This window comes from Macrotis lagotis, chromosome X (genome assembly GCF_037893015.1).
Source record: "Macrotis lagotis isolate mMagLag1 chromosome X, bilby.v1.9.chrom.fasta, whole genome shotgun sequence".
NCBI lineage: Eukaryota > Metazoa > Chordata > Mammalia > Peramelemorphia > Peramelidae > Macrotis > Macrotis lagotis.
Window position 1 is genome coordinate 526498030 of NC_133666.1, and position 27279 is coordinate 526525308.

The window sequence follows — 27279 nt, forward strand, 5'->3', positions numbered from 1 at the left end:
GAGGAAAGTCTAATGTAAATGCACCAGACTTAAAATGTAGATTGTGATGAATAGAGTTTTGACTTTGGAGTTAGTTGTAGCTGGGTTCAAGACATGATTGACATATCTACTTGCTGTATGACTGTGGGCTTATGAGTTATCTTTTCATTGACCATGTGCCTTCTGTCTCATGCTACACTTGTCTTCAACCAGATTTCCAGTCTCCTAGAAAGAGCAGTGATGCCATAAATTCTCACACCTGGTCATAACTTATGCACACTTTTCATCTTTCCTTAAAATTCCCATGGCTTTCCCTCCCACTACCTTCTCAGTTGAGAACTTTGCCTCACATTTTAAAGAAAATTTGGGACCATTTGCTTTGCATTCCTCCTCATCTCACGTTATTTATATGCCATTTGCCAGTATCTCCTCCTTCACCTTTGTATGTAGACAATGAAGACGTGGCATTACTCCTTCCAAGACTTATCCCTTCACCTTTAACAAGCACTTCCATTGTGTATTATCTCCTCTAACAGATTTCTGCTTCTGGAGTCCCCACCCACTTATTTTCAGTCTTTCCCTATCTACTGCCTTCCCTTCTGCCTAGAAACATACCAGCATCTCAAAGCAACCCTTGACTGGACCTTGCAACTTTGTTAATTATTGTGTTGTTCAATTATTTTGGTTGTGCCTGATCATTTGAACTCCATTGGTTTTTTCTCATAAATATACTGGAGTGATTTGCCATCTCCAATTCATTTTACAAATGAGGAATTGAGGCAAACAGGTTGAAGTGATTTTCCCAGGGTCACACAGTGAGTAAATGTCTGAGGCTAGATTTGAATGCAGGCCTGGCATTCTGCACCACCTAACTATCATCCTCTATCTCAACTGCCCCTTGTGACTAAACTCCTTGAGAAGGCCATCCACAAAAGGTGCCACTCTCTTCTTAACCCATTATAGTCTTGCTTCCAATATCAATATTCCACCAAAACTCCTTTTTCCAAAGTTATCAGTGATCTTGGCTGTTGAATTCAGTGATCTTTACTCAACTCTCATTCTCCTTGATCTCCCTGTAGCCCTTGATACTGTTAATCACCCTCTTCTCTTGTAGATTTTCATATCACAACTCACTCCTGGTTCTCCTTTGGCCACCTAAACAGTCTTTTAGTCTCTTCTGCTGCATCTTCAACCATACCTGGTTGTGGGTATCCAATAGGATTCTATCCTGAATCTATTCTTTTCTCTTCCTTTACCATTTGGTGATCTCATCAGCTCTCACTGATTTAATTACCATTTCTGACCCAAAGATTCTCAGATCTACCTCTCTTACCCTCTTCCCTCTCCATCTCCCTTCTACAATTGCCTTTCAGGCATTTCAAACTTGATATCCTGCGGATATCTTAAGCTCAACATGCCTAAAACTGAACTCATTATCTTTCTCCCTAAACACTTTTCCCCTCCTAACTTCTTTATTACTCTAATGGTCAACACTATCCTCCCAGTCTTCCAGGTGCTAGGACTCATTCTGGATTCTTTTTTTTTTTAACATATTCTTTTTCTTATTTATATTCATTTTATTTTTGTACAAATGATTTTTTATACATTATTAAACTATTCTTGTTTAGGAGTAAACATAATACCCCCTGCCCCCCAAAAATATAGACCCTCATGAGCAATAAAGGAAAGGAAAGAGGAAAAAATATTTTGAGAAAAGATTTGAAAAACTCTAGATATGGCAAACACCAACAACATCACAAAAATTGAAATTGATTCTATTTTAATAGACAAGATGTTTCAGTTATTCCATGGCATGTCTATGTACACTTATTAGAGCAACAACCAATATTAATATAAAACTAAAAGAAATGATAAAAAATTAGAAAAAGATAAAGCATGTAATTTAAAAATTCCAACTTGACCTATTTAAACTAGTTATTAATGATGAAAAATAAGAAATGGGCAGAAGAAAAGGAGCTAGAAAAAAAGAGACAGCAATAATTTTATGCTTATAAAACTGATGTAAATAATTTTCCATAGAGACCAAAAGAACCTAAAAGTGCTTCAGTTGGCAAGCATTTGCCAAGGAATAAGATAAGACAGCCAAGGGAAGTGTCAATTTAGAAAATAAACTTGTTTGTAAAATTTTATGATGAACGATGGTGGAAGATAATGAAAGATGATGCTTCGTGAAATGATATATAAGACCAGTTTATATCAAGTTTGGCAAAAGATCAATGAATTAGCCTCATCTTGAGGGAATTTAAGGAAGAACTTGAAAAGGAGACTAAAGAGATAGAAGTTCTATAAAGATTTTTTAACCCTTTTTTTTGTCATCAAGGATAATAAAGCTATCCCACTTCCTCCTCAGTCCTAATGGAGGAATTGGACTTAGTACTGCAGAGAGCAAAGTATCATAAAGAGTATCCCAAAAGTTTTACATTACATATAAATGTGCATTGTATGTAAATATGTATGTATATGTGTTCTGAACTATCAGTGTAAAGGTAATGGTCCCCAAATTTAAAACAAGGAGAGCAAAGTGTATTGCCTTGGGAAAATTTCAAAACTGAGTATCAGGATAATTTGGAAGTGCTTGGTAAATGTGAACAAACTGAAAAACATAACAATAACTACAAAGAATTAATATAAAGGATGTCATCAAAAAAATGGATGCTTAAAAAATAATAGACTGGTCTCTTGGCAAGAGATATCTAGTAGTTAGCCAGTGTCTTCCATTGGTATTTTTTGATATTAGGGAAAAGTAAAGAAAGTTACCTGCACTTTGGGTCAATACAGTTTAAGTTTATCAGAGGATGTAGATAAGATTTGCTTTGAAAATATTATCTCATTTGATAGATGACAGAGGTGGGAATTAGAACCCAGGACCTCGAACTTCAAATCTAGTGCTCTTTTTACTCTACTCAAGAAGAGAGAATTGGATAACTTTTCACGGGTCCTTCCAGCTCTAAATTCATTATTTTTTTATCTCAAATTATTCTCCTTTCTCTGCTCTACCTAATGAACTCCTAGCTTCCTTTCTGTCTCAACTAAAATCCCACCTACTTCTTCCCCAACTCTACTTACTTTTCATCTTTCTTCTGTTAATTATTCCTATTTCTCTTTTATATAGCTTTGTATGTATTGATTTGGGTTTTGTCTTTCCCTTCTTCCCTCAGCACATGTTGTCTTTCTCTCTACTTGAGGCACCATCTCCTTATCTGTGGATATTTTGTCCATAAGAATATAATTCTTGGTTAGTTATATCTAGGGCTAGATTTAAAAAAAAATTTAAATTTTTATCTATGTTTTTATTATTTTTATTTTTCAAAAATTGGGACAATTTACTTTTTGTTCTGTATATTTTTCATTTATGATTTCTTGACATAACTAAAAAAAAACAAGCTTAAAAAAAGCCATTGTATTTCAAATGGAACTACTTGACTATGTCTTTAAACCTAAATCACTCTGGCTCTCATTGATTGGCCAACAATAGGTCCCAGATCTAGTCCCAGGGTCATATTTTGGACCCTCTTTGGCTCAGAGTGAATGTAAATACCATTTGTTTCTGTTTTGACCAGAAACCTCAAGGGTCTTTCTCTCTCAAACTGATTTTTTTAACTCAATAAAAGAGACATTCTATGCCTCATTTCTTACCTAGCCTTAATCATTCAATGTGTGTTACCTCAGTTAACCTGAGACCTATTAGAGACCTTAACTTAAAAAGGCCAAGGTCACCCACTACTTCCAGGGTCATCTCTATATTCATGATTTATATCTTGCCACTAGACCCAGATGGCTACTTAGGAGAAAACGAGACTGGTGTTTTTGTACAGTCCTGCCTCATTTAAATCCAGTTCACTTGCATGTCATAACATCACCTCCTTGAAGTCATGGTCCTCTTCCAGAATAAAGGTCAAATAACTACAGGATGGGTAAGAATGTGGATTGTAATCCCTATCCTTGGATAGATAACTGATATCTATGGAGAGATTACAAATCTTTTGTAATGTGAAAATATTAGAGATTTTAACTTCTTTAAATCTTTGATAAAATTCTTTTGTGAGTTTTTCAGGGCCTAGAGTTTTGACCTTGTTGTTTTTACTTTGGTCACTCTTAGAACTTGTTCCATTTCTTTTTCTGAGATTAGATTTGTTCCTGCTTCCTATTAAGTTGCTAATTTTTTTATTGTATACTTTAGTTGATGCTCATCCACTTCTTTGAACAATAGTTTAAATGCACAAAACCATTAATTTCATTTATTAGTCTTCCATTGCTTTGTAAACCTTTTTTTTTTGAGCTTCTTTAATATTCCTATTTACCTCTAGGGACCTTTTTTTTTAAACCTCTGGGGACTTTTGAAGGAATGATTTCAATTTGTCTTCTTTTTTGTTAGGTGTCTTTTTTTTTCATTGAAGACCAGAATCAACTTTGCAGGATATGAAATTTTGTGGTGCTGACTAATCTTTGCTTTTTATATATTTCCCAGTTGATCCTTTGATTTCTTGTAAATGAGCCTTGTGCTATTCTGATTTTCTTTGGAATGTGAAAGGTTTTTTTTTTCCCTGACTTGTTCCTGACCAAATATTGTAGCTAATATTTGTTGTTTGATATTATAATTCTGAGTTTTGATCATAAAATTTCTTTGTGATTTAAACTTGTCTTTTCCATTGAACTTTTTCTGTGAAATCTCTTGATCAGTACTTTGCTATCTGTTTATAATGTTTCCAGATAATTTTCCTGTATGATTTTTCTGAAATATGATATATGGTATTTATTTAGTCATATTTTACTGGGAGACTTATTGTTACATTATAATTGTGCATTCTGTCTTTATTCTTATATTTAGAACTATAATATATATCCTTCCTTTATTGTTATCTCTTGATTTTTTTTCATCTTCCTCAGGAATTTTGTACTCCAATTCCATATTTTGCATATGAAATTTGCAGGATGAATTATTTTCTTTCCTTTTAGTACTTGATGCCAAGTCTTACATGATACTGATTATATAGTTCCGTGATACTTAAACTCTTTATTCCTGTGTACTTGAACTTTTTAATACTTTGATTTGGAAGCTTTATTTTAACTGACATACCTGGGAAGTTTGAGTTTAACTATCACTGACATACCTGAGTTTTAAGTTTCTCAGAAAGTGCTTGATGAAATATTTTCTCTTTTTATTTTGCACTTTGGCAGTAATGCATCTGGGAAGTTTTCTTTCATGATTTCTTGAAATTTATTGTTTAAGTTCTTTGTATAGTCTTGGTTTTTAGAGAGTCAGATAAATTTTAAATTATCTCTCATTGATTTATTTTCCAGGGTAGTTGTTTTTGATAGTGTGTGTGATAAAAATCCACTTTAAAAAAATATAGAGACTCGAGGGCAGCTAGGTGGCACAGTGGATAGAGCACTGACCCTGGAGTCAGGAGGACCTGAGTTCAAATCCAGCCTCACACTTAATAATTGCCTAGCTGTATGACCTTGGGCAAGTCACTTAACCCCATTGCCTTGTAAAAACCAAAAATTAAAAAAAATATAGAGAGACTCCTCTGAGCAAAAAAAAAAGTTTATTTTGACTTTTCTTGAGTTAAGGGCACACTCCAAGTCTCACAAAGGTAGTGAAGATCAAGGAGCTGCCCAGAATTGACAGTCAAGCTATGGCCTAATGCAATCCTCCTCCCTATGGTCCCTCTCTTTCCACTCATTGGTTAGTCTTCAGAGTTACATTCTACTTGTGAAAAGTCTACCCCAGCAACAAAGAAAAGAATGAAGTTTTCATAAAATATTACCTCACCATCCAGATGGTGAGAATAACCTTCAGGATTATAACTATCTTATTGAAGTAATGTAACTTGTCCTGGAATGCAAGGTTTTTCTCATAGGGAAAAAAATCTACTATCCTTCTAGTATTCAATAAAAGCAGTCTTATCAAAAGTTAGGAGAGTGAGCCTCCTGTTTGGAATACAAGGGATTTTCTTCTAGAAATGGTTTAAAAATAATCATTTGTTCTTTAATATTTCTTAACCCTGAGAGGATTTCACCAGGAATATTAACCCTGAAATGGTTTTATTGGGAATATTCCACTCAATAGTAGATACCATGAATTTTCTTCTGTTTTACAGCCTCCCTCCATTCCTTACCACCATCCAAATCTTTTGACTTTGTTTAAATATTTCTTATCTTGTGGAGTCATTGAGTTCTGATTGCTTCATTCTGTTTTGCAGGAAGTCTAAAGTTTGGATAAAATTTTTACCTTTCATTCAAAACTAGTTTTCTCTTTTCAATTTTTTTCTTCCAATTTCATTATTTTAATTCTAATTTCATTTTTGCTGATCTTTGAACTCATTTCTTTCAGTCATAGGACCTTGTGGCAAAACCAATTAAATCCTAAAGGACTTAGGGTCAACTTGTAGTTGTGGAGTCACTTTTTTCTTTTGTTTGTCTTTTGGGCTTCTCTTCACCTATAGTATTTCTTCTTTGTGTTTTCCTTTTTACTTATTTTCAGTTTCAGTTCTTGATTTGGGATTTTGTGTTTGGGTTGTTGATCCCTTTTGGCACTGTTCTATGAGTTGGTATGCCTCAATTCATAGTATTCTTTGTATAGTTGAGATGCTCTTGCCACTGCTGATTCAGTTTGAGTAACCGGTATTAGATCGTATTCCCAACTTCAATCCCTGGCTTTTTTCTAAGCCTCTGGTTGGCCCACTTTGGATTCTGACAATGTGATTTTATTTTCTCCTTGTATAATTCCCCCAGTTAGCAATTGGTTATATACTCTGTGTGACTCTGACAAGTCTAGTGAAGTAGTGGATATCACACTGATATCCAGTTTGACTTCCTGATGTTCTTGCTATAACTCTCAGTACTCTGAGAAGTGCATGCCAAAGACCTTTAACCCTGTACCATGATTTATAGGGACTAGTTCTGTCCCTGTTTTTTTTTTCCCTTCTTTAAAACATTTTTAATTTAAGGCAATGGGCTTAAGTGACTTGCCAAGGTTACACAGCTAGGCAATTAAGTGTCTGAGACTGGATTTGAACTCTGGTCCTCCTGACTCCAGAGAAGGTGCCACTGTGCCACCTAGCTGCCTCCTGCTTCTTTTCTGATGGGCCGAAGTCAGGATCTGACTTCACATTTCTGATAATTAGAATGTGTAATGGCTTTTGACTCCTCTGAGTCCATTTGCAGGAGCTTGCGATGGTTTCTTAGGCTTAGCTCCTCTCCTGATCTTCCTTAGTTTTGTATCTGTTTATATAATGCTCAGATCAATTTCCTTGGCAGGAGCCCCTTTCCCTGCCTTTGTAAACCTCTTAAATTTAAGATCTGATTTTCCCACTGAGACCCTGCTACCTACTTCTGTCAACTTATAGTCATCGTCATTTTACAGATTGGAAGTCACTTCTGAGATCCTCCATGCTTTTCTTTTTTCATTAATCTTTCTGAGTCCTTTTCAGATATTTTTCTGTTATGTGAAAAACAGGTGTTTTCATATCTCCATCTTAGCCAGAAGTCTTTGTTTCCTTTCCTGAGATTTTACTCATTCATGCTTCCAGGAATATGATTCCCCTCTCTTGGTTTACCTACTTTAATCAGATTTTTCTCTTAATCTTTTGGAATTTTAACTTTTCTCATATGCTTTATTGCTTGTCTTTTGAAATTCTCCTTTCTTTTTAGTCTCTTTCATTTTTATTAATCCCAGCTTCATTAGCAGTCCCCTTTTACCTAGACTTTCTTCTTTGCTCTGGACTACACTTTTGATATATTGGCATTGTTGTCCATTAAAAACACTCAGTTGTTTTTCATACACTGTTTAGCTTTGCTTCACTTCTTTTGATTTTTGAATACAGCATAAGACTTTACTCTGTTAAATTTAACCTTTTTTTTTTTTTTAAGTTTTGGTCCTTTGTTTTAGACTGCCCCGTGCTTTTGTATGTTAGCTTTGTCATCCAATATCAATGCTATCCCTCTCATTTTAATGTCATTTACAAATTTGGTGATCAGTTCATCTTTGTACTTGTGTTAATTCTTCATTCTGTGAGACCTTCATCCATATCTTCCTTTAAATACCTCTAATGCCATTCTCCTTATGTGTTGGTGGGCTTTCCTCTTTATCTCTTGTGTTTTTTTGAGATTTAAATCTTTTTCCAAATTGGAAAAATGAGAAAGAAACAAAACCATTGTTGCATATACAAATAAATAGTTAAGCAAAACAAATTTCCATATTGACCATATTCAAAAATATGCAACACATTTTGTATATCTAGTCCATCACTGTATTTCTAGGGGAGGATAGCATTCTTTGGCATTAGTACCGTAGATATGTGGTTGGTCATTGAATTAATTAAAGTTCTTATGTCTTTTAAAGCTGTTCAGTTTACAATGTTGACATAGTATAAATTGCTTTCCTGGTTCTGCACACTTTACTCTGTATCAGTTCATACAGATTTGCCCATGTTTCTCTGAACCTATCTACCTCATCATTTATTACAGCTAGTATTTTATTTCATTCAAATATTGTGCTTTGTTCATCCATTCTTCAATTAATGAACATCTCCTTAGTTTCTAGTTCTTTGCTACAATAAAGAGAGTGACTATAAAAACCTGTTTTTATATATGAATCTGTTTTCTCTTTAGTTTCTTTGGAGTACTTACTTGGTTAGTGGTATTATTGAGTCAAAAAAGTTTAATAACATCTTCTCCATTAGATTGTAAGTTCTTTGAAGATTTGCATTATTTCCTCTTCCTATATTCCCCTCTGTTTGGCACAGTTCCTGACTTATAATAGATTTTTTAAAATTTAATTTAAGGTAGTGGGGTTAAGTGACTTGCCCAAGATCATACAGCTAGGTAATTATTAAGCTCTATTCACTGCGCCACCTAGCTGCCCTATAATAGGTTCTTAATGTTTGAGTGTAGTTCCAAATAGTTTTCCAAAATAGTTGGACCAATTCACAGTGTCACCAGTAGTGCTTTAATGTTCCTGTTTTACCAAAACTCACCCAGCATTTGATATTTTCCTTTTTTGTCAGGTATTCTAATAATCTGGGTAAAATATCAGAGTTGCTTTCATTTCAATCTCTCTGATTATTAGTGGTTTTTTATAGCATTTTTCATATGGTTATTAATGGCTTAGATTTTTTTTTCTCTTGAAAACAATACAATATAGTTTTGGAGTTTAAAGCATATTAAAGTATATGGAGTTTATAGTATAGGAGTTTTTAAGCTCCTACTATGTGCCAGGTATGAACTAAGTGCTAGTAAGAAAAACAAACACAGTCTCTGCTCTTAAGAAACTTGTAATGTAAAGGAGAAAGGCATTATACAAAAGGAAACTGAAAAAGGGAGTGAGTGGAAGGTATCTGGGAGATGCATAATGGTGGTAGAGTCCAATCAAGTTAGTGGAGCTGGTTGGAAAGGAAAAAATTGGCTGGGCTTCTGATCATTCTTTATTTATTTGTTTGGTTTTTTTTTTTGGCTAGACAGTGGAGTTAAGTAACTTGCCCAAGGTCACACAGCTAGGTAATTATTAAGTATCTGAGGCTGGTTTTGAACTCAGGTCCTCCTGATTCCAGGGCCAGTGCCCTATCCACTGTGCCACCCAGCTACCCCTGATCCTTCTTTAAATGGAGACTTGAGTTCTTCTTTGCTCATCTCTCTAGCCATTTAGTCAGATGTGGTGTGAATATCAAAGTTGGTGCAATCTCTGTGATAAACAGTTTCGTGTTGATAAACTTTTCTTGGAAGGGAATGATGATAGTGGAATCAAATTCAAAGAATAAAAACTACCTTATCATGTCTTTTGAGTATTTATCAAATGAGACATGACTCCTTATCTTTATAAATTTGAATCCTTTCTAATATTTCTTGGACTTTTATAAGAAAAAATTGTTTTATTTATGCCAAATGTTTTTTCTTTTATGAACTCAAATTTTTTTCACTGTGATCCTTTCTTAAACTTGGTTTATAAATTCTTCATCTTTTCACATATTTGAAAGGTAATTTCCTTCTAACTTTTTCTTATCTAGGTCTCACATCAATTTGGACCATATTTTACATATCATACAAAGTATCATTCAAACTAATATCTACCAGATTTCTTTCCACTTTTCTTAGTAGGTTTTTATCAAATAATAAGTTCTTACCCAGAAATTACTATCTTCACATCTGCCAAATCCTAAGCTACTGACTCTTTTGCTTCTATGTCTTCTGTATATAATTTGCTTCACTGTTGACTTCTCTATTTTTAACCAGTACTAAATTATTTGATGATCATTGCCTTATAGCATAGTCTGAAAACTAGTACTCTTAGGCTCCCTTCCTTCTTGACTTTTTTTAATCATAAACTTTTTAAAAATGTAAATATTTTATTTGTTTTTGCAACTACATACAATGGTAGTTTTTAACCAATCATCCTTTTTGCAAGGTTTTGAGTTTTACAATTTTTCTCCCTACTTCTCTTCCCTGCCCCAAACAAAAAGCAATCTGATAAAGGCTTTACATTTATAACCATGCTAAACATAGATTAAAACTGAACATCTTGTGAGAGAAGAATCAGATCCAAAAGGAAGAAAGAAACGATTAGAGATAACAAAATTATATAATACGTAAGACTACTTTTAAAAATTGAAGATAATAAACTTTGGTCTTCATTTAAACTCCACACTTTTAAGTGCCTCCTTAGTTTTAAATATGGAAGTACAAAATAAATAGATTGATAAGAAAATATGAAAGAAATAGAAGCCACAAACCCTACTCTCACAGTTGTGATCTGAGTAGAAAATCTGTGAAATAATATTTAGTAGATATATAACTACCACAAAATATTACATCATCTTTTTACATAAGTGCTAAGGGAGTAGCAGCTTCTTATATGATGAAGTAACTAAAAGAGCAGTTCATGCAACGATCAACTGCCATTGAGAAAAGTGTAAGCTTTAGAAAGAAGAACAAAAGAGATTTTTTTTAAAAAATTTATTTAATTAAGGTAATGGGGTTAAGTGACTTGACCAAGGTCACATAGCTAAGTAATTATTAAGTATTCGAGGGAAGATTTGAACTCAGGTCCTCCTGATTGTAGGGCTGGTGCTCTATCCACTGCACTACCTAACTGCCTAAGAAAGGGGATTTTTTTTAATAGGGAGAGAAAACTTTAGCAAAGGCACAGAAATTGTTTTAAGCATAAGGACATGAAATAGAGTGGCAGGTATTTTTAGGGTATAGTAAGAAACTTGGACAGTTAATGCCGGGTTTTTATTTACAACGCCGGCTTCTTAATGCTAGTCCGTCCTCTTACTCACCAGTCCAACGCGTGGTGAGTCTTCGGGGTACCTCCGGCCCCCACTCTTTGATGGGGGAAGAACCAGACAGAGTGCCTGAGGTGGGTCATGAGTCTTTATTCTTCTGTGATCACATTCCCGCTCCCCCCACCTCTCAGCAGACACTTTTATCCCCTCTGTCCTCCCTCCCATGAACTCTTACTCAATGAGGGGCCGAGTTCTGTAACATTCCCTTATAAGGTGATTATGTTTCCCCCTCTAAGCGACCGCCAAGCCTCTTCCCCCCGCCCCCAACATCTCCCCCTTTCTGTTTTACAAGGTTATCACTTGGTGTGACCTTAAGTGGTGCTGAGGTTAGCCTTAAGCGGTGTCATTTCTACTGGCCTCTGATAGCCGGGGGCGAGGAACCCTGTCTTAGGTCATCTCCTTCAACCCAGGACCTTGCCCGTCCTAGGCGCCCGACACCCTCAGGGCCTGTCTTAGGTGGCTGGGTCAGGAGAAGTTGCCCGTCTTGGGGTTTACCTCGTCTTACCCCTAGGTGTCACATGTCATGCATGGCGGCTAGCCAGACTTGGGGATCCGCCGGGGGCGAGGAACCCTGTCTTAGGTCATCTCCTTCAACCCAGGACCTTGCCCATCTTAGGTGGCTGGGTCAGGAGAAGTTGCCCGTCTTGGGGTTTACCTCGTCTTACCCCTAGGTGTCACATGTCATGCATGGCGGCTAGCCAGACTTGGGGATCCGCCGGGGGCGAGGAACCCTGTCTTAGGTCATCTCCATCAACCCAGGACCTTGCCCGTCTTAGGTGGCTGGGTCAGGAGAAGTTGCCCGTCTTGGGGTTTACCTCGTCTTACCCCTAGGTGTCACATGTCATGCATGGCGGCTAGCCAGACTTGGGGATCCTCCCCCGTCTCCATGGCCATGAAGGCTTTCTGAGTAAGAAGCATATAGCCCCTCTGTCGCCTAGCTAGGCGGCAGAAACAGACAACAAGTAGGGTGATTCCCAGAATCAGCGTCCTTGTTCACCCTCAAGGGGGTATCCTCCCGCCATCTGGCAATCCCTCCATGGTATGGGATCCTCGATGTTTTCCCCTGTGGCCACACATGAGGGGCCCCACCGAGGCAGAAGGGAGCCCCATCGATGTATTGGTCACTAGCAGGCGAGGGTAGATCGGGGAGTTCCGTGCTACCGGAAGGGGAGAGGGAATAACTCGGAGTATTCCCCATGTCGGATTTCCTTCAGATGGAGCACCTCCAAGGATCCCTACGATGATCAGAAGGCCTGAAAAAGAAAGAAATTCCTCTCACCCCGTAGGGTTGGGCATTAATCAAGGTCTCTTATCTTGTAAACAGGGAGCCATCTTTCTGGCTCTTCTATCTTATCCTCGGGATGAAATGACAGGTGGCCCTGTCTTCTGTTCTTTACCGTTACAGGGCCATGCCAACCTCCCTCTTCATCTCTCCACATGACTTTAGAGTCTGGTAGGGCCTTGGTGGGAGAGGGCAGGAGCGTTGGTTCTTTCTTAGCATGTCCTTTTGGGGAGAAAAATCTCTGGGCGGCTGTAGTGCCGTCATCCCTGACTTGTAGGAAATTCATGGTAAATAGTACCTGAGACAGGTCTGAATGGGTCAGTGACCTGCCAACTCCCCCTTTCTGTTTAAAAAGATAGGATGTAGCAGAGTATCCATGTAAAGCTGGCACAGGGTGGGGCTATTGGCCATTCCCTGAGGTAGGAACTGATAACGTTTACTGGGGGCTTGGAAATTGATCGCGGGGAGGGAAAAGGCAAATTTTTCTTTGTCCTCCGGGTGGAGGGGAATGCTATAGAAGCAGTCTTTAACATCAATCACTATAATAGTCCACCCTTGCGGGACTGCAGTGGGCATAGGGAGACCAGGTTGGAGGGTCCCCATGGGTATCATGTTGGCATTTACTGCCCGAAGATCAATCAACATTCTCCAACTCCCCCCTTTCTTTTTTATGACAAAGACGGGGGAGTTATACGGGCTAAGGGACGGTTCCACTTTGTTCTCGTGCAGGAGGGTCATTACTATGTCTGTGAGGGCGATGAGCTTTTCTTTTGTCAGGGGCCACTGCTCAACCCAAATAGGTTTCTTATTAATCCATGTTATTCTGGGGGAAAAGCTCATCTCTAGAGTGGCCCCAATTAATTTCCCCGCAGGCTATCAGGGGTGGCAAGTGTCAGGTTAAGCTGGCTCAAGATATCTCTACCCCATAATGCATAAGGGAGGTCGGGTAGGCACAGTGGGGTGAAGAGTCCAGATTCTTCCAAAGCTGACCACCGTAAGGCGTGTGCTGCTTTCATGGCAGATCTATTGCCCCCCACCCCCGTCACTGCTTGAGGGCTCTGTAGGAGTGGCCACTCGCGCCTCCACTGTCCCCTATTTATGACAGAGCAATCAGCTCCAGTGTCAATTATCCCTTCGAGCTTCTGATTTTCCACCGTGACGGTTAACAGTGGTCGCCCAGAGCTGACCGGGTGGACCCAGTTCACATGAGCGGGAGGGGTCCGCAAGGGCAGCGCCTTTCCTACCTCTTGGCCCTGTTTTACCAAGGTGGGAAAGGGGTGGGGGTTTGTGACCCTTACGGATGTGGGACTTCCGGGACCAAAAATGACCTGGGTATGGGTGACTAAGTCCACACATCTCTCAGCCCCTGTGATGAGCGCTGGGAAAATATTTAGCTCAATGGGAATCATCGAGGTTTCCCAAGGCCCGATCTCTCTCTGCTGTGTCCCTTCTCTATAGTCAACCCTCACGGGGATAGTCACAGTAATGGGGCCGCTGTCTTCGAGCACGGGGGGGGGGCCCCGCGGCCGGGCCCCTCCCTTTCCCTTTTCCCGACTTCCCTTTGGATCGGCAGAACCTGGCTATGTGACCTGGCTTTCCACAGGAATAACAGGTTGGAACTGAAGTGGAGGGGGGGCCGCTGCCTGCACTGTGCTTTGAGGTGCCCTGGCTTTCCGCACCCAAAACAGGTGGGTCTCACCTGCATACCGTGAAGGGCGGTCAGGAGGCTATCCTCCCGGTTCTCCATGGCAGTCACTAAGGCTTGAATTGAATCCTCGCTGGGCATGTCCAGCAATTTGTCAACAATTCCTTCTAATGAAGCGTCGGGGGGAAGGCTGCTAATGGCTGCGATCCCTTTGGGGCGAAGACCCTCTTTAATCAATTGTCTCATAAGTAGATCAGATCCCGGGGTGTCTCCCATTATACGAGTCACTGTCTCTTTAACCTCGTTCACAAATGAGAGGGGTGTCTGATCTGCTCTCTGCTTCAGCCCAACCAACTTCTGTGTGGCTCTCCCCCCCCTTTCATGGCTCCAATCTTATCCCAAGCTGCAACATGTGTTTCTTTAACAGTCTCTAGCTCAAACTGGCCATACTGGGCCTGAACAGCAGGGTCAGTATAGGCTCCAGTTCCACACAGGAGGTCAATGGCTAAATCCAGGGGAGTATAACCCCGGGATTTTGCCAGCTTAGAGGCCTCTCTGCGGGCCTGAGCCTTAAAAGCTAAATATAAGGAGGCATCTAGGCACGCGGCTGCAATTTCGTCAAAGTCAGCAGGGGTCCAAGGGTGCGTAGCAAAGAGGTTTTGCATCAGTCTTTTTACATAAGGGGAGCTTGGGCCGTATTTAGTCACGGCCTCCTTAAGTTCCTTAAGCATCTTAAAAGGGACAGGGCGGTAGTCTCGGGCTCCGGTAAGGGGGTCCGTAAATACCGGGTAGAGGCCCCAGTCATCCCAGTCCACCTCCTCCCCTTTCTCTATTGCTATGGAGGCACTGGTGGCAAGTAGGCCGGATGGGCGGAGCCCTTGAGGGGATCTCTGAAGGGCGGACAAGGAACACGGGGGATTTTTTGCCTCTGTTTCCTGGCTGGGCCGCCAAGCCTGGGGCGCGGCAGCTGTCCAATCAGCGCGGACTCCTCCCTCCTCGTCAGCAGCCTCCCGGTCCCACCTACTCACGCTCCTCTTCCTGCCACCCCTGAAGACTGTTTGCACCCCTCCCTTCCCGCGCTCGGAAACTTCCGGCCCTGAATCTCTAAGTGCGCCACATTCATCGCCCTCCCCCCTTTTCATTCTGTCTCGGTAAGGAGGGGCATGCGGCATTTTCTTCTCCCTGGGGGCCCCTTGTTCCCCCATTGTTTCTTCTAAGTTCCTCCCACGGATACAGGGGAGGGGGTGGCCTTCCCTCTTCCTCTGAGCCCTCTGAATCCGATCCCGCCAACGAGCTACCCACCTGAGTGCTGATTGTTCGTGCCAAAGTCACCTTCTGGGGATGCAGGGCTGCATCCACTATCTTATACACTGTAAAATCCTTGGGGGTCAGTTTTCCCGGGCAGGTGTCATTATAGGAGGCCATCTGCTGCCCTACCACCTTCCATTTATCTGGTTGGATCCCACTATGTTGCACCCAAGGGCAGATGTTCCAGATATTCTCAACAAAAGCACGGCACGTCTTGATAGGTAATGTACGGCCATGCTTAGCGCAGAGTTTATAAAGCTGCCCTGCAACGACCTCTTTTTCCTCCGGCTCAAAGGCGGGAATACTATTCCGGCCCCCCTTGCTGTCTACTAGCCGAGGCTGCAATCCTAACAGGTGGCAGAACTGGAAAGTTCCCGTTCGGCAAAAGAGAAGGAGGAAGCAGGGCACAATCAGACAGGCCAGCAGAGCAGAAGGAGAAAGGGGAGAGAAAGAAAGCATAGTCAACACAATAGGGATATGTCCCTCAGGCAATATCTGAGAGTAAACGCCCTCTCCTTCCTCCCGGTCAGAAACGACCGAGGCTGTCTGGAGAATCCGACCAGCGGATTCAGACGTTCCCTAGCAAAATCAGGTCCCGGGTTTCGGCACCACTTGCCGGGTTTTTATTTACAACGCCGGCTTCTTAATGCTAGTCCGTCCTCTTACTCACCAGTCCAACGCGTGGTGAGTCTTCGGGGTACCTCCGGCCCCCACTCTTTGATGGGGGAAGAACCAGACAGAGCGCCTGAGGTGGGTCATGAGTCTTTATTCTTCTGTGATCACATTCCCGCTCCCCCCACCTCTCAGCAGACACTTTTATCCCCTCTGTCCTCCCTCCCATGAACTCTTACTCAATGAGGGGCCGAGTTCTGTAACATTCCCTTATAAGGTGATTATGTTTCCCCCTCTAAGCGACCGCCAAGCCTCTTCCCCCCGCCCCCAACAAGTTAAGTGATGGAAGGTCCTTGAATGACAGACTGAATTTAGAACTTGATCCTTTCCCAACTTGATCCTATTGGCAGTGATGACTTAATGAAATTACTCAGGCTAATCTGACTATGTGTGCTACAGGATCAATTGGAGAGGGAGAGACTAAAGATGAGAGGAACAATTTGGAAACTTACATTAGTATCAGTGTGAAAAGATTTTAGATTAGAATCATGACAATTGGAATAGAAAAAGAAATATAAATAAGAGATTGAAAAATAACTATTTCTAATCTTGTCATGCATTTTACGTTTTTTTCACATCCTCAAAAGTGTTTTGGGTAATGGTGTTGAAGTATGTAATCATAGGAATATATAAGTACTTTATATACTTGGTTTCTAGAATGCTTAAGGAATAAGGATTCTGCTTTGGATTTGTAATGACTTTCCTATTTATATTGGTAAACATTTTCTTGGAAAATTGACATACTTGCAAAATATATAGTGATATTGCAATAGTTTAAAACCTTTGACATTTTTTGATTCAATTACCAGTCTAGCTATATGCCTTCTGGGTCTCAGGCTCCCTCTGAATCAAAAGGGTTGGACTAATTAAACTCTAATATCTTTTTCAGTTCTAAAATTGTAGGAATCTCTTTTTCTCCCAATATTCAGTCTGACAATCACTTTCTGTTCTATTGCAGTGCAAGCCGCCAGCCATTTAGTACATAAACTTCAGCAGAAGGAGCAAGAAAAAAGAAAGGTAAAATTGAATAGAGGATATATATATAACTTCAACTAAAAATATTATCATATCATATTGAAAATATTAACAAAAATGTCTTTTATCTCTTATTTAATCATTTAAAAAGATTTTAAGTTGATGAAATAATTCTCTAGCACAGGGGTTGGCAAACTCCCAGAGTACTAAAAATGTTCTTTTCATATTTAAATAAAGTTTTATTATGTTTAAAAACACAAGCAGAAATTGGCAGTGGCTGGAATTTGCTTGTTCTTGCTTTAAATAAAGAATTCTGGAAAGAGGTAGGAGTGCCTAACTTACACATATATCCTGAGGAGTGGGGCTTGCTTTTTTTTTAAAGCATTTTCCCTCTTTGCTCTTACAGGTGGCATTTCTCATACAAAAGAGAGAAAACAATAAGGCTTACATGGGACAAAAACACCAAAATGGAAATGTAAAATCTTTCCTTGTTAGAAACATCAAATTTCTTATGTATATTCCTCATAGGAAGGAATCTTTTCATGCTTACAGAGGTATTATCTAATGAATGATCCTATTATGGGAGGATATGAATCATTTATTGGGCAGTTCTTTGCTTATATGAATTACATCTTAACTAAATTCATGTTTGGATAAAAATAAACACCCTATTATAGTTTATATTCTTTGATTTTTTTCATAAATAATACCTGATATTTTATTGTTATCTATTTATGACTTATAAGTATGTTGAAAGTATTAAAGTTACTCTAGAAATAATGTCCATACAAAAAATAAATTTGCATAATCTTTACTTTTTTTATTTCTTTGGAATTTAGTTTTCAGTATCAGTGAAAGAGACTAATCTTGAAATAGTTTGATACTTTCACCATCCAAAAAAGAATAGCGTACTAGAGTCCACCAGGCTGAATTTTACTTATTGTTGAGAATCAGGGTTAAATTTTTCTTATTGCTGAATTCTATATTGAGATACAAGATAATAAAACTCACTTCAACATTTTATTATTTTTGGCATATATATATATGTTTTATATATATATACATATATATATAAATTTCTGAGTTTTAAAGTGAAATTTTAAAGAAAATCTATAAATTGAAAAAATTCATGAAAAATAAATAAGAAAATTTTATTTATCAGTCTGACTCAGGTAATGTTAGAAGGCTGCTAATCACTCAGCCCAATAACACTGGGTTAGAGGGAGCTGCTGAATATCTTGAATAAAGAGTTTACTTCATCCTTTGCCTCTTGCAGGTAGCTGGGAAGAGGGCATAATACTGTTGCATGCCATATAACTCATCCTTACTTTACAGTGAATGTGGGCTTTATGAGATGGATTAACAGATCTTTCTGATTAAGGACATCACTAGAAAGTTGTAGTAAACTGTTTTCTGTTGCCCTTTGTTAGATATTTGATTGAGAAAGGACTAAATGAAGTAAGTACTCTTCCGCATTTTCCTGTGAGCATCTAGTACGATATTAAGGTACATTTTCAGATTATTTGGAATATATGTTGCCTCCATCATGTATCATCTCTACTTTCTTGAGAATAAGGAAGATGGTATATCTGTGACATAGAAAAGGCAGAACAGTTTGACTGTTTTGCTTTCATCTTTGTCATCAAAGATAATGAATGATATCCTAATTGAAAAGGGTAAGATAAAGAAAAAATTGAAACCTAAGAGAGATGTCAAAAGTCAGTTTAAATTCAAATATTCAGGCTCAAACAAATTATATCATAGGAAATAAAAAGAAATTATAGATGTGCCTGTAAGCTTTAAGAGTAAAAACATGAAGAATATCATACATTGTCAGATATAATCTGTATTTGATATTTTTGTTTCATTGTTTTTCTTTGAGACAAGATGAGTTTAAATCAGAGTAAGAGACATACACAATATGTATATTTATATGCACGTGTGTATAATTGAAATGTCCTGATTTTTTTAAAGGTAGCCTTATAGTTTAAAGGTAGCCTTGGTTTTACTAGTTCCTGTAAAAATTCTGTAATAGATTGTTAAATGGATAATTTGAGTGTACTTGTGGGGGAAAAAATGGTGAATACTAACATTCACTAAGAACAAATTATCAGTCATGAATGAAGACATATAAGTCCTGTTTATAAAATTTGGAGATGACTCAAAGCCAAATAGGAACAGGAAATACAATTGATGGAATCAAGGTTCAAAATGATCTTGATCTGTTATGATAATATGCTAAATAACATAAGATTAAAGTTAGCAGAAATAAATGTAATATCTTCCAAATGATTTTAACATTATGGAGTCACCTTATTTAATAGAATTTCACATGAAAGAGTTCCAGGTGATTTAGGTAACAAGTTCATTATGTCTATAGTATGATGAAAAAGATATATAGTCATCGGTCACATCACTAGAATAATGGTGTTTACTGAATATTTAGGGACCTTAGAGATGAGCAAACAGACCCAGAGAAGAATCACTTGTTTTATGTCATATATCTAGTGAGTGTTAGTGCCAGAACTCCTAGCCAGTGAATCTCATTACTCCAAGTCTGAATTTCTTTTCTCTGCATCAAACTTGGAAACCCATTGATTGTATAGCTGTTGTCCCACTTACGTTCTTACCTTCCCTTTTACAGTTTTTGAAAAAATTTTCTTTATTTGATGCCTCCACTTTTTTTCCCCTTATTCTTAATTTCTGCATTTTAGTTTCTGCTTTGACTCTCTGCTGAAACTGCTCTCTTAAAGATTACTAATATTATCCTAATTTGTAAATCTAGTGGTCTTTGTTTAGTCATCATCATCCTTTAACTTCTGTGCAATTTTTTAGAATATTACTCAAACCTTCCTACTGGGTACTTTCTCCGTACACTTAAAATAGCAGTCAATTTTTTACCTCTCTTAATTTCCCATGTAGTTAGTTCTACATGGAAAGATGTTTTATTGAATTTTTCTGTTTTTTTAAGAGAATCTTTTAATATAGAAATTGAAACAGAATATTATTGCTCACATATACATTGCTCTGGTTTCATACAGCAGAATTTAGTGGAGGGGGTTTTCTCTGCAGTAGGCATTAAATGAATATTTCTTAAATGAAGTATAACAAACTTCGAATGGACCACATTTAAAACATGAACAGTTCTGGATTGTACATTTTAAGTAGGTAGTGACATTTATAAACTTGAGTACTTTCAGAAGAATGTGACCAGGATGACAAGAAATCATAAATCCTTATCAAATGAGTATTTAAAGAAAAAATGCTGGAGAACATGATAGCTATTTTTGAATATTTGAAGGATTTTCATATAGAAAAGGGTAATAGACTTATTCTTTGTTTCTTCAGGGGGTAAAAAGTATGACCACTGGTTAGAAGTTGCAATAAGGCAGATTTCAATTTAACATGAAAAAAACTAATTCTTTTGAGTTGCCTAAGAAAGGAATTACCTAGGGAAGTAGTGAAGTTCAAGTGAAGGTTGTGTGACTATATGTCCATAGTATTACAGAAAGAATTGGGTGGGAAATTGGACTAGAAAACTTCCAAGATCATGTCCAACTGTCAGATTATGTGAGGAGAGGATACTGAAAGGTGCAGACATTTGTGCCCTCGTATTTTACAACAAAGGGAAGTATAAAGAGAATGGAATAGGATGTTAATTGTCTGATTGATGATGCTAAGAGACTGTAGTGAGATAGAGATGGAAAATGAAGTAAGAGTGGATAGGATAAGCAGATTTTAGAAGTTGATAAAAATTTGAAGGGTGGAATGCTTCTAAACTTTTCTTATAACTTATGTAAATTTATTTTAGAAATCCTTTTAATAGTCCATCCAAATCTTGCTAAAGGAATCAGGAAGAAAATCTTGGGTTATATAAAAATGCTGCAAATAATTTCTTGTTTATTATGCATTGTTTTGCCTTTTGCTCATTTTACAAAACAATGAAAAGGTTAAGAATAAAATGTGTTGCCTAATTAAAAGTTCAGTCTCACTGTTAAGATTTGCCCCAATTAAGGAATGAAATCCAGAATATTTTGTGGTGAGGAGGAGGTGGAACTCTAGGCTGTACTGCTACCTCTGGAAATATAGGTCAGATAACTAGGACAAAGAGCAGGGCATTATGATCATTAAGCATCTTTGCTCATCCTCCTGAATTCCCACAGGAATAAAATCCCTCTGAGTATTTTAAAATTTCAAAGGTAAAATTTAGTAGTGGAAGAAGCATTTATTTTTACTTATACTAAAGTATTAAAAATTTCATAAAAGACCACATTGAACCAATCTTGAGTCAGTAATATTTTTATCAAGTTTCTCAGTTTTAAATATCATGTTTAAATGCACAAAATACTTTCTGGCATTCTAATGTTTTTCTCCCCCCCCCTTTTTAAAAATTTAGTGTTTTTTCCCAATTTCATGCTTAGAAAATTTTTAGCATTCATTTTTGCAGTTTTTCTTTCTTCCTAAAATGGGAGGTAAATTGATATGTTATACATATGGTATCATGTAGATCATATTTCCATATTAGTCACAATTGTAAAAAAAAAGAAAGCAAAAAAATTAACACAGAAAAGCACAAAGTGAATGAAAAAATATACTTTGATCTGCATTCAGAGTCCCTCATTTCTTTATCTAGATGTGGATAGTTTTCCTTTGAGTCGTTTGTACATGTCTTAGACCATTGTGTTGCTAAGAAGAGCTGAGTCATTCATAGTTGCTAATACTGTGTACAGTGTTTTCCTGGTTCTGTTTGCTTTGTATCAGTTTGTGCAAATCTTTCCAGATTTTTCTGAAATGTGCCTATTCATCATTTCTTATTGCACAATAGTATTTCATTACATTCATGTAACACTGTATATTTAGTCATTCCCCAATTGATGAGCATCCCCTCAATTTCTAACATATTGACACAATGAAAAGGACTGCTTTAAATATTTTTGTACATGTAGGTCTTTTTGCCTTTTTTATGATCGCTTTGTGATACAAACCTAGCTAATAGTAGTATTCCTGGATCAAAGAATATGCTATTTGATTGCCTTTTGGACATAATTCCAGATTCTCCAAAATGGTTAGATCAGTTCACAACTTCACCAACAGTGTTATGTCCCAATTTTCCCACATCCTGTTCAACATTTATCATTTTCTTTTTTTGTCACATTAGCCAATCTGATGCGTGTGAAGTGATAGCTCATAGATGTTTTAATTTGTATTTCTTGAATCGAAAGTGATTTGGATCACTTCTTTATGTGCCTATAGATAACTTTGATTTCTTTATCTGAAGACTGTCTTTTCTTATCCTTTGATCATTTATCAAGAGGGGAATGGCTTGTATTCTTACAAATTTGATTCAGTTCTCTATATATTTGAGAAATGAGGGCTTTATCAGAGACAGTTGCAATAAAGATTGCTTCCTAGCTTTCTGCTTTCCTTCTAATATTGATTACCTTGATTTTATTTGTGTAAAAGCTTTTTAATTTAATATAATGAAAATTATCTGATTTACTTTTCATAATGCTCTTTTTGTTTGAGACTCACTTCTACTTGGATACTGTATCATTTGGTACATATGTTTAGAATTAATATTACTTCATTACCTATGGTACCTTTTAGCAAGATGTAGTTTCCTTGCTTATACCTTTTAATGAGGTTTATTTTTGCTTTTGCTTTGTCTCAGATCAGGATTACTATCTCTGCTGTTTTTACTTTGATTGAAGCCCAATCAGTTCTACTCCAGCCTCTTTTCTTTACTCTGTGAGTGTATCTCTTTGCTTCAAGTGTGTTTCTTGTAAACTTCATATTGTAGGCTTCTGGTTTTTGGTCCATTCTTTTTTTTGCTATCATTTTGTGGGAGAGTTTACCCCATTCACATTTAGTTCTGATTACTAAATATGTATTTCCTTCCATACTATTTTACCTCCTGCTTGTCAACTCTTTTATTTCCCCTTTTCCTCCTCAGCAGTGTTTTGTTTCTGTCTACTGCCTCCCCCAATGTCTTCCCTGTCAGTTGCCCTTATCACCTCCTTTTTCATGATCTCTTTCCCTTCTACTTTCCTATTGGGAAGATGAATTTCTACATTCAACTGATTATGTGTGTGTGTGTGTGTGTGTGTGTGTGTGTGTGTATTCCCTTTATGAGCTACTATTAATGAAAGTAAAGCTTAAGCAATGCCCATCAACCACCTTCCCATCTTTCCCTCCATTATATATAAAATTGATTTTTCATGCCTCTTCATGTGAAATAATTTTCTCCATTCTACCTCCCTTTTCCTTCTACTGTATTCCTTTTTTTAAAATGAATGAAACCTCCCCCCAAAATTGGAGGAAGCAAATTGTAAAGATGATTTTCTGAAACTGAACCACTATAATTTAGTCTTGCTTAAATTGATAATGCATACTGAAGTACTCATAATAATTATGAGTTAATTCAAAGATTTTCATTTGAAGAGAAAATGTTCAGTATGGTGGATAGTGTCTAGAGCAGTGATTTATTGCTTTTTGTTTTGTAACATCCTAGTTTGATTTCTTAATTTCTTATTCCTACTGTAAGAATTCTATATAGACTGTTTAGGTACTAATTATTTAAAATTAATTTTTATTTAGGGTTTTATATTGAGATTATTGGAGTGTTATAAAATAAGGTATGTCTTGTATAGAGAGATATTTTCCAGTAAATAAATCACTGATATCAGATACTGTGTGACTTAATTTATTTCTTAGTTTCTACATCTGTTAGAGATGATAGTAGCACCTTCCCAGAGTTGTGAGAATAAAAGAATAAAATCAAATAATATTAGTAAAGCATTTTGCAAACCTTAAAACATCATATAAATAATAACCCCAAAAAGTTATTGTTACAAAAGGGAATTGTTATTGCTACCCTATAACAGCTGACATCTATATTATGTTTTAAAGTTTGCAAAATACTTCATATATATATATATATATATTATCACATGTATTGAATTATTCTTTCTTTGCCTTTGATATTATTTATTTATTTAGTCTTTTATGTTTTATTGTTTTTATATAGAATATTTTATCTTATTTAAAATACAGCATTTATATACAATATAGTGTTGTTAAGCTATGAGTATATATATGTAGTTATGTAAGTCCAATTTTGAATTTAATGTCTAGACTTCAATATCCTCAGATAATGATCAGAATTTATTTATGCAGAACATATATAATGAAGAATTTGTTTCTGTGCTATGGCTTGTTAAAAATTCTGGGCCATGTCTCAGTCTCAGTTTTGAATATATAATAGCAATTGTCCAAAGGAGATTCTGAATTATATATTTTTCCAAATATTTTTATTTCTGAAGTCACAGTTACTTTATTTTCCAAACCACTGTCCATGAAATAGACCTTTTTCCTTCTTCCCTATTTTTAAAAAAAAAATTTCTGTTACACATATAGTTTTCAGTATTAATTTTTTATGATTTTGAGTTTCACAGTTTTCTCCCTCTCTCACCCCCTACTCCCTGTGACAGTGAGCAGTATTTCCATATTAGTCATGTTGTGAAAGAAGAATCAGAACAAAAGGGGAAAACTGAGAAAGAAAAGCATAAAACACATTTTAAAAAGTGAAAATAATATGCTTTGGTCTGCATTCAGGATTCATAGTTCTTTCTCTGGATGTGTATGGCATTTTCAACACAAGCCTTTTGTAACTGTCTTTGAGGACTATAATTGCTGAGAAGAGCTAAATCTATCATAGTTTATCACACAATGTTACTATTAAAGTCTACATTGTTTTCCTGGTTTTGTTCACTTCACTCAGCATCAGTTCATGTAAGTTTTTCCAAGGTTTTCTGAAATCTATCTGCTCATGATTTCTTATAGAACAATGGTATTCATATTACACATCTTATTTAGTCATGCTTCAATTTATAGGCATTCCCTCAATTTCCAGTTCTTTGCCACCAGCAAAAGGAGATGCTACAAATATTTTTGTACATGATCACTTTGGGATACAGACTTAATAGTGGTATTGCTGGATCAAAGGCTATGTACAATTTTGTAGTCTTTTGGGCCTAGTTCCAAATTGCCCTCCAGAATTGTTGGATCAGTTCACAACTCCACCAACAGTGTATTAGTGAGTTCCAGTTTTCCCAAATTTCCTCCAACATTTATTATTTTCCTTTTCTGTCATATTAAACAATCTGATAGGTGTGAGGAGGTACCTCAGTTATCTTAATTTGCGTTTCTCTAATCAATAATGATTTAGAGCATTTTTTCATTTGATTATAGGTAGTTTTTAATTTTTTTAACCTGAAAATTGCCTGTTATATCTTTTAACCATTTTTCAATTAGGGAATGATTTCTATTCTTATAAAATTTGACTTAATTCTCATATTTTAGAAATGAGTCCTTTATCAGAAATTCTGGCTGTAAAAATTGTTTCTCAGCATTATGCATTCCTTCTAATCTTGGTTGTATTGGTTTTGTGCAAAAACTTTTGAATTTAATATGACCAAAATTATCCATTTTCTATTTTAGATTGTTCTGTATCTCGTTTGGTAATAAACTCTTCCTTTCCTCTCCATAGATTTGACAGATAAACTATTCCTTGTTATCCTGACTAGCTTAAGGTATTATCTTTTATTTCTAAATTTTAGACTTATATCAACTTTATTTTGGTATACCTCCTTCTCTCTTAATATTACTAATTGTATCATATTTAGGGACTGAAGACTTACTTTGGACCCAGGTAATATTATTAGAGAACACTGAACTCCAGTTTTTTCCCAAAGCAGAAGAGTCTACCTGGACCATGAAAGCATGATCCGTTTCTAAATTATGGAACAGGCTATCTTTCCTACCTCTTTTTTTTTAGAAGTTTTACACTGAAGTTGTGCCTGTCATTTCAGTCAGCAATATAATTCAGATTTTGCGATAGTATGATAACATTTATCAAAAAGTTTCTCTTGTAACCCCACTGGGATAGATTTATGTTTGGCATGCTACATTGCAGCCATCTCCCTTAATAAATCTTGACTATATAAGAAGCAATTAGGAGTTTAGATACTCTAACCACAGGATGCAAACATATTTACAAAGCATTTTCTGAGACTTTAAATTGAATTATTTCTTTTTACAACATAGAGCTCTAAAATATCTAAAGGCAGTCTTTTACTTTTTTGTGCATAACTGCCCTTTTGTGAAAGTAATATATTCTCCAGAACCAATCAAATTGTAATGAATAGACAAAAATATTTAATGACTGTAGGATATCTTTTTGGAGCAGTAATTTTATTTATACTAAGTCTTTTCTATCTAACCAGTTTTCCAGCTGGATTGACTTATGCACAGGGAAGTGGTGACACATCCCAAGTTACACAGTTAGTAAACATTTCCTGAATAACTAGACTTTGTGGTCACTGAGGAATAAAGAAACTATCGAGTAAAAAAAAATATGAAAGACAGTACTTTTTTGGATAAGTGAAAAACTTTTTTGTAATCTATGAAATATCTTTAGACAAAAAGTTTCTGATTTATTGTTATTGATATGCTGATGCTTTACTATAAAAGTTGTTACAAATTTCTGAATCATGTATACATTTTGGTCTGTAGGACCTAAGAGTATCTTTCCATCTCCTGTGTTGAAAGTGCATAGATAGCAAACTTTAACACTGTTATTCTTCTTTTCAAATATTTTCAATATTATGTTAGTAAATTTATGTAAATGAAGTTTCCTGCTGTATAGATGTTATGAGTACAGGGTTCTCAGTTAATATATAAACCAGTATGGAAATGTGGTGATTATATATCATGTGTATTGAACCTCTAGGTATGAAAAATCTAAATGTAATTTAGATAGCCAGTCAGGTATTTATTAAACACCTACTCCGTGCCAGGTACTATGTGCAGGAGACCCAGATACAAAGAATCAAAAAATCCTTACATTCTAATGAGAGAAGCAACAGGTTCATACAAAAATGATTACTGCATAAATATAAAGAATAAATACAAATATACACAAAATAGTTTAAAAGGGAAAGCAGTGGCAATTAGGAGAATCAGAAAAACCAGCCGTGCTATGTCTTAAAAGAAGAAAAGGGCTCTCTGAGGAGAAGGTAAGTAGGAAATGCAATCTAGGCCTAGAGGTTGAC

The 27279-nt window shown here is 36.7% G+C and overlaps 1 protein-coding gene across 2 annotated transcripts in view; it reads left to right on the forward strand.

Annotated features, from left to right (window-relative positions):
* BLOC1S5 (biogenesis of lysosomal organelles complex 1 subunit 5) overlaps positions 1–27279 on the forward strand; it is a 59170-nt gene that overhangs the window by 12106 nt on the left and 19785 nt on the right. For both annotated transcript variants that reach the window (XM_074208156.1, XM_074208155.1), the window contains exon 4: positions 17151–17209. In XM_074208156.1, the coding sequence (XP_074064257.1) occupies positions 17151–17209 (59 nt within the window). The remainder of the gene's footprint in view (positions 1–17150; positions 17210–27279) is intronic.